General features: G+C 31.6%; 1 protein-coding gene across 1 annotated transcript; it reads right to left on the bottom strand.

Annotated features, from left to right (window-relative positions):
* Positions 1-4172: 4172 nt before the first annotated feature.
* On the bottom strand, positions 4173-8469 carry LOC149414220 (galectin-9B-like). The gene is made up of 4 exons (XM_089643721.1): positions 8370-8469; positions 5491-5570; positions 4990-5188; positions 4173-4404 (listed from the first exon to the last, which is right to left on the bottom strand). Exons 1-4 carry the CDS (start codon positions 8409-8411, stop codon positions 4270-4272), a joined length of 456 nt encoding a protein of 151 aa, XP_089499847.1. The 5' UTR covers positions 8412-8469; the 3' UTR covers positions 4173-4269.
* Positions 8470-8918: the final 449 nt, after the last annotated feature.

Genomic DNA, 8918 nt, shown 5'->3' with positions numbered 1-8918 from the left:
AATAGTATAATGATAGAATAAAAAGTGTAATGATAGAATAAATAGTGTAATGATAAAATAAAAAGTGTAATGATGGAATAAAAAGTATAATGATAGTATAAAAAGTGTAATGAAAGAATAAATAGTATAATGATAGAATAAATAGTGTAATGAAAAAAAATGATTTAAGATTTTCACAGCCAAAAGTATTTTTGTTATTTGTTTTTGGGGTGTTATGCCGTGTTGCGCTAACTCCTTCTTTAGCCAACGTTTCGAAAAGCATTGCAGTGTCCATCATCAGTGTAATCAGTGTAATGAAAGAATAAATAGTATAATTATCGAATAAAAAGTCTAATGATAGAAAAAATAGTATAATGATGAAATAAAAAGTAATATGATTAGAATAAATAGTAAATTGATTGTAAATTGAAATGATACAATAAATAGTATAACCAACTACCATCTACATTTCATAAAACATGTTTCGTAAAAAAACGCATCTAGTGAAGGTTTTTTTTATTTATTTCAGTTCAGTTTACAGTTATATTCAATAACGCATAATACGAAAAATATTTCAAGTTGTTCATTTTATGGAGGGAAGGTAAGAAAAAAAAGTAGAAAGTGCAAATTATTTAAATTTTATTTATTAAATACTTAATCAGTGAACAGAATTTAGTTACTTCTTCAAATTTTGCAAATTCACTTTGTGGCACCATTTTATTAAAAAAATAATTAAAACACTTTGTTTTTACCACGATAATCTTTATTTTTTATATAAAGTCAACATGTTTCGAGAACGATGTTCTCTTCATCAGGACAATTAATGTACTAAAAACTAAATTGTCAAGTATATAGAGACAGGTGTGGGTAGAAAAGGAAGTGGTGGAGGGGAGGGGTGAGAGGTGGAAAGGGGAAGTGCTTAGAAGATCAAAGACAAAAAATTACAATGGAAATATGTTTAAGACAGGGTTATTCACAAAATTAATTTGATTATTAATAATATTTAAATTTCTATTGAGATTTTTCCTAATTTCTAATATTTCTAAAAGGTCTAACTGAAAACCACTAACATTAGTGTGTAAAATTTTAAAACCAGTATTTGTGTCAAATGAATGGTTGAATTCAATTAGGTGGTTAGCAAATTCCGAATAATTGTTGGTATTTAGACATCTCAAATGTTCCTTAATTAATCCTCGTTTCAAAATTTCTGCAAGTTTTACCTATGTAAAAATGGTTACAATCATAGACATATGAATATTAGTAGACCTGCCCTAAGTGATTAAAAGCGTATTATCCCCACTGCCCATACCGGTTCCATTGGAGCCGGCTGTGCTCGCGTATGGCCTCAAGTGAAATTTGAAAACGTGACGTCATCATTCTTGTGCGAACTATGGTCGAGGCATCATCGGTTCATTTTACGAAATAACACTGCAAAATGTTGACTTGTGATATGAAAACTTGTAAAAATAGATGTGAAAAAGAGAATAAACCCAATTGTCGTATTACATTCCATAAGTAAGCATTATTTTACTTTATTTTAAGCTTATTCACACCGTATTATATGGATCAGTTTTAGAAACATATACTATCACATCACAATGTAGCGATTCTCAAGTGTGCTCATCGTTGTTTACTGGGGTAGGTAAATTATGAAACATTTGTAAAAGTGTCTTAACTAAATACTCTGAAACTAACTACGACTCTGCAAACAGAAGAAATTTACTTTGCCGAATTTGGACTTCGCAAATTAGTTCATAACGTGGCGAGTAATTTGCGCTCCCATGTAAAAATGTCTATTCATTCAAGGGCAGATTTTACTTTTAAGAACTAAATGGTGATATTATAATGCGAGATGCCTATTTACTGTCAGATTGATTTATTGACGAATCACAGTCAGCCTTACGCCCTTCGTTCTTCAACAGTTGATTTTGCCCCTCGCCATTATCTTCTCGTCTATTAATTCCTATGTTTGTGGTTACAATCATTGCAATTCAATTGGTAAACTCCGGATTTTTTCATTTTTAAGTCTTTGTCCTTGTTATTTAGAATAGAATTTATTTATTTAGAATTAGAATTTAATTATTTATGAATTTGTAAAATTAGTCTTCCCCGCTTTTGATTCTTTTAAATATATCTCTTGTATAGAAGCAGGCGCTTGTGTTTAAAACAGTGGTGATCATCAACATTTAGTGTCTGTAATTAATTATGTTTAAGGAAATATACGATTATTAAAACAAATATGTGTAAATAAAAAAAATAAAAATATTAATTAAGAAGATAGTTTCATTATTTTGGTATTTTTAAATTGAATTTCTCTTTAAGAGGAAGCTACAAGCCAAAAATGTGTATATTTTTGGTATACCTTATGTCGTAGGTAATAGGAATTAAAATCGCTTGACAAACGGAGTCTAGAAACGTTCGATTTCAAGCACAAAATTGGTTTTTATTTATTTTGTAAATAATTTTATAAGAAAGCAAAAAAGTTAATCAAGTGAAACTGTCACAGATAATCTAAGCTATAATAATGTATTTTTTTAAAGTTGTTTCCTTCACGCGTTCAAACATTTCTATTGAAAAAAAAATTTTTTTCGTAGTTTACATTTTTATTGAGTAATTTATTTTTTTATTTGTATTCTACTCAAGCGAAACGATAGGAAAACCTTCAATTTATTTAAAGCATATTTTTGGTATTCATAATGTACACCAATTCGTTATAAAGATTAATCAAAATAGAGATTTGGCATTAAGCTTCGCCTTAATCGCTTTTCTAATTCCCTAGAAATGTTTGTGTTGGAAATATGCGTTTTTGACGAGTACGACTTTTATTTTTGTTATTTGTTTTTGGGGTGTTATGCCGTGTTGCGCTAACTCCTTCTTTAGCCAACGTTTCGTAATAACATATCTGCCCTGATGATGGACACTGCAATGCTGTCCGAAACGTTGGCTAAAGAAGGAGTTAGCGCAACACGGCATAACACCCCAAAAACAAATAACAAAAATACTTTTGGCCGTGAAAATCTTAAATCATATAGTACGACTTTTAGTTGAAAACTGTGAGTTTGTTTTTCTTTGATTATTTGAATTATTATTTTTTTTTTTAGAAAAGATCATTAAATTTTAATACTTTAAATTCTTCAAAAATTAGGTGTGTTGGATAATCGTTTTGTTTTACAATATTATTTTAATAATTAGACGCTGTACAGTTTCAACAGGGAGTAGATTTGTTTTGTATGCAGATCCCCGCTCCCCAGCTCACTACGGCGTATTGGAGATTTGATTGTACTAAAGCGTGGTTAATTATTTTTTTGGGTTTTCTTTGGCATTTATTTTTACGTTATTTTCATTGATTGAATGTTTTTGTTTATTGTTTTCTATTGCACAGTTTATTTAAAGGTTGTTTTCAGCTGTAGTAGTTAGTCATGTCAATTTATTTTTATATATTTTTTAATTACAATCTAATTCTTAGTCATTTGGGAAAGTAATTGTATTTTTTTTATTGAATTTATAGACCCTGAGTGATCAACGGTTTCAAGAATTTATTTTTTGGCAGATTACGATTTGGAATTTCAGTTTTAGATTATTTTATATGTGTGGATAAAATGTTTTCAAAGTTCTTTGGGCATATTTCGACCTATTTACAATTGATAACAGGTTGTCAATTTTCAGTTTTCAAGTATCAATTAAGATTTGTTCCCTAAATAGTTTTTATGTAAGTATGATGGTAGGTAATGTAATTTTTCCATTTGGTGGTTTTTATTTTATATAGATCCTTTTTGTTAATATTTGTCCAAAAATGATCGAGACAAGATGGTTTTTATTAAAATTTAATAAATTTATTTGGCTGTGGTAATATTTTGGATTTTTTGAAGTGAAACTTCTTTAGGCGCGTAATGGATTTTCGGGGACGGAGTAAAACCGAGTCAGGATCGACACGAAAATGCGGGTACCCCCACCACCGCTCACCGTTCACTGTCCCTCTCTCACCATATGCGCTTGTTGAGGTGGGGGAGCCGCTCACGAACGTTCTCTCTCTTCTCTTCTTTCCTCTCTCTCAGACACCAGCGAACTGCGCCACGCCAAGCATCAGCTGCTTGGTTAGTATACTTCTTGGTTACTATACTGTAAAATAGAGAGAGAGGAATACTAGAAGTTTCACTTCTGTCTTGCGTAGGCTTGACACACCCACTTTTTTTTTGTTTTTTCACAATAAACATACAATTAGCATGCGTTCACAATGTTTGAAAAACAAGAATCGGGTGGATTTGTGGGTTTGAAAAATGACATTATTGTTTAAAAGGTGCTTTTGGCTTTATTCTCAAAGATGATGGATGTAAAAACTGCCCCCGCCCTGCCGTAGATGTGCGTTATTTTGGAGTAAGGCAGGCGGTGCAGGAAGCGTGTAAACAGTTTGCCGTCAACAGATATCTGGAAAGATAACAGTCATATTAGGTTGGAGTGTTTTACACAAATTCAAATGTAGGTTCTTTAAATTGTTATCGAATGTCTACTCTAAGGAAGGGTTGTTCCACAGAATTTGAACAATTCATCAAATTTTCAAAGTTGATTTACAACTTCTATGGAGGTTCTATTCAAGTTCTATTATTAAATCATAACTGCTCAGTTGCTTCTTAAAACTGAAATAATAACAGATCTTGAATTGAACCTTCACATACCATGTAAATCAATTTTGATTTTGTACAGGTTTTTCAAAATATCTACATATGTTTGCATCAAAGGCGTAGAGAATGGGTAGATTACACTTAGGATGTATTGATTATTATATCATATTATTATTATTAGGATAGATCACACTAAGAATGGCAAGGACTGTAGAAAGCATTAACTAAACACTGTCCAATAGCAATTAGCTATTCCATAAATCCTGATTTATTATTCCAAAATTTAGGCTTTGTCCCACCGTGCAGCGCCTTTAAAGTGATTTGTCACTAAATTGGCACAGTACAACTCATCCAAATATGTTTATTATAAGAGGAAGAGGAAAAAACTTACGTTGATGCCATCTTCTTCTATCTCGAATGCAATTTCGAACTCCCCCGACTTTTTAATCGGCCACACACCATCTGTTTCTTGTTCTCCCCTAAAGCTGGGGTTTTGCGTATAATGGTTTCTGACCACTGATGATCCGTTATGGAAAGCGCAGTGCAATGCAATGTCTTGAGCTGGCAGGCTGATGAGATCCAAGGCAAAACTGAAAACAGTACCAATTTACAGTTGAGTAAACTGCATCACTCTATTCCTATTCCTAGATCCCAAAGACGGACATGTAGAAATAATGCCAGAATGAGTCTGTGCATGTCCCACAGTGTTGTTTGTTGGAGAAGCAGAGAGTGTTAGAGTGACCAAGTATCATAGGCTCTCCGTGCAGCGCAAGACCGCCAGGAGTGAAGGATCCTGGTTCATTGGTGCTCTTGAAGTGGACTAGGATCACTATCCCCAACAATGAGGCAACGATTCAAGGGTTCAATTATAAAAAGAGCAAAACAGAACTACCTCTTAGATCTGCGCATAACTTTTCCTGCCAAGCGGACAATGGTTCCAATGCTCACAGCTTCAGGGAAGGTTGCAGAAAACTGAAATTGAGCAAAAAACAGTGGAAATAAAATTTATTGGTAATTAGACGGAATAAATTCGGTTTAGGGGAGTCACTCGAATAACCGAAATTGAACTTGATTTAGACTAATTTAGGGCTGGGGAATCCGAATCTGTAAGAATTAGGTGGGGGTCGGCACTATTAGCTGAGTTATAGGGTATTGAAATTTCGTACGCGATACATAGAAACCATGTTTTATTTTGTTATCTTGTGTTTTTACTGAATTAATGTAATCGACCGCTCAAAAATTTAGTTTTAAAATAGCTAGTTAATGACACGGACGTGTCGAAACCGGTCGCTAATTTTATAAAAAATTTATACGTAACAAATGTACATTGTGAATAATAAAAACTCATTAAAAAACAAAAAATGTCCAGAAATTGTTACATAGTGAATGCCAAAGAAATACAAAAAATTGTGTAGACTGGTTTGTGATTTAATTCTAATACCTTTTCCCATGTTATTCTGCCTACTTTAACCCAAACTAAAAACCTGACATATTTTGTAAAAAAATATTATTATTATACGGCAACACTTTTCTTTTTTTGGTTGGCACTACTAAAATTTCAAAAGTATTAAATAGTTTTGATTTGATTTTCTTAATTCAGTAAAAACACAAGATAGCAAAATAAAACATGGTTTCTATGTATCGCGTACGAAATTTAAAGACCCTATAACTCAGTTAATAGTGCCGATCCCCACCTAATTCTTACAGATTCGGATTCCCCAGCCCTAAATTAGTCTCAATCAAGTTCAATTTCGGTTATTCGAGTGACTCCCCTAAACCGAATTATACCCAATTTGACAACGACTACCCAATTTGAATATTACAAATTTTAGAACTTTTTTTTATGCTTCCGATTTTGTTGTCCGGGTTAAATCTTCCCCATAGGAAAAACTAAACCCTTCCACTCACTTTTCCACAAATGATCACCTAGTCAATCAACACTATGTAAGTGCATTATATAAGTAAAATAAATACAAGAACAACAACACGTCAACTCACCAGATATCAAATGGGAAAAAAATTCACCGTCTCCAGATATTTTCATATCAGAGGATTCGGCTCGGTAGAACTTCTAACAGGGCCTATAAATCCTACTGATCCCTCAACACAAATATTTAAAAAATCTTTTGTTATCCTACATGTATTCAAAATGACCGACTTTTGCATCTTTATATATAAATTTTTTGATAGATCTAATACGCCTAAATTTTTAATTAGAGAGCTAGGTATAATGCCAGTAGCCGAAATAACGAATGGTAATATTTTTATAGTCTGGGAATGCCAAATTCTTTTTATTTCATTTCCTAAATCTGTGTATTTTCTTATTTTTTCGCTAACAGATTTTGAATATTACAGGAATTTGGCATAGCGACATCAATTATATAAGTTATTTTTTTTTAAATTTTGTCATGTAAAACTATATCGGGTCTATTATGACTAATCGCTCGGTCTGTTAGTATAGTTTTATCATAATATATTTTATAAAATTCGTTTTCTAAAAATGAATTTGGTTCGTATTCATAATATGGTACTAAATTACGGCAGTCAATCAAGTTATGTTTAATTACCAAATTTTGGTGAATTATTTTTAAAACTTGATTGTGCCTAAATGTATATTCGGACGGTGCTAATATAGAACATCCCGATATAATATGTTCTATAGTTTCCGGAAAAGCCAAACATTTTCTACACAAATCATCAATTTGATTTGTATCTTTGATTATATGCTTTCTATAATTTTTAGTATTAATGACTCTATCCTGAATGGCAAGCATAAATCCTTCTATTTCTGCGCTCAACTCTCCAATACTCAACCATTTGTTTGACGAAATTTTGTCAACATACGTTTGGTTGAGATAATTGAAGTGTTTTGCGTGTAAAATTTTATTTGACCAGGAATCTAATAATTCCTGGTTGGGATTTATAAAAATGGTGGCATTCTCATCATATAAATTTAGAGGTGTAATATTTATATCTGCCTTGTAAATGATTAATTTTATTTCTTTAATTCTTTGTATTTTTTTTAAAGTTACTAAAATCATGTGTTATTGTAATTATTACAAAATTGAAAACGACAATTAAAATAATTTTCTGTTAAAATGTTATATCATAGGAAGGTAGCTAATTGATCGCTTTGTCTGAATTATTCTTCACAGATATTATTCTTCTATTTATGGTCCCTGTCTGTCCTCTATAATTATTATAGGAAGAAAGATACGACGTACTGCCCATTGGCATGCATCACGACGACACGCGTACGACGACTGCCTGGGACTACTATATAAATGCAAATCATTCAAATCATCAAATATAAAAAAGCGAAACCATCAAAAATGCAAAGGAATTTTTCAAACTAATCAGAACCTGGCTTTGAAACTATATGAATAATAATATTGAGATTATTCGTAAAAAATATATATATTTTAGTAAAACATCTCAATAGAAATAATTTTTAGACGAATGTCAAATGTTTTATTATTGATTTTAACCTTCACGTAACTTAAGGAAAAACTCACGTGAAAGGGGGTCACTAGGTCTCTCATATATTGTTTCCGTTAATTTTCCTTTTGTATTTGCCGCTTTGAAGGATGTGTTACTCCGAATGAACGGAGATATTTGACTTTAGCCGTAATGTTTGACAAAACTGTTCCAGTGAATTAAACTAACAAGATATTATTATTGAGGGGTTGGTTTACAGTATACATACAAATCCAATTAATTTTCGCTATTCTCATTTATTTTTGTACAAATAAATATTTATTAAATACTTACGATATCCGACGTGATTAATGCTAGGCGAGGACTGTTACTCATTTTGACAAAATATTTACCAAATTCAAAAATATTTAACTCCGTTCAATCGAACCACGTTGGACAAACTGAATGAAATATTTTACAATTGCTATCTTTTTTATATTTTTTGAATACTATCTAAGATAAGATAGTAATGAACTTATTTCTAGATATTATGAATGGGCATGTGGCATGAAGTATATACATATATGAGTTTTTCAATTTATTTATATGTGAATACCGCGCAAGAGTCTAATAGCACACGTGGTATGTTGCGAGGCTGAAGGTAATAGGGAAGGGAAGGAGATGAGAAAGAGCTGGAACGTGCCGCGAATAAACTACATATTATTTGAAATGAATAAATTGTAAAATAACATTAATAATTAATCTAATAAAAATTACTCACCACGGAGACTTGTGATGACAATACGTTGATGTCGAAATAATTATTGCAAAAATCATTTATCGTGTCATGTTGGTATTTCAATTGAGTTGTGATAAAAATCAAATTGTTTATGGATGTAACTT

The sequence above is a fragment of the Hesperophylax consimilis genome, chromosome 20 (genome assembly GCF_061612785.1).
Source record: "Hesperophylax consimilis isolate HC1 chromosome 20, BYU_Hcon_1.0, whole genome shotgun sequence".
NCBI classification, from domain to species: Eukaryota; Metazoa; Arthropoda; class Insecta; order Trichoptera; family Limnephilidae; genus Hesperophylax; species Hesperophylax consimilis.
Note: the sequence above shows the minus strand (reverse complement) of the source record. Positions and strands in the feature narration are given on the sequence as shown.

Bases quoted from the DNA above. Each gene is read 5' to 3' on its own strand.
- LOC149414220 (XM_089643721.1), bottom strand. From the start codon at position 8,411: ATGAGTAACAGTCCTCGCCTAGCATTAATCACGTCGGATATC. The intron at 5,571-8,369 runs GTAAGTATTTAA...GCTCAATTTCAG, and splicing joins CATTAATCACGTCGGATATC to TTTTCTGCAACCTTCCCTGA. The intron at 5,189-5,490 runs GTAGTTCTGTTT...TACTGTTTTCAG, and splicing joins GTTATGCGCAGATCTAAGAG to TTTTGCCTTGGATCTCATCA.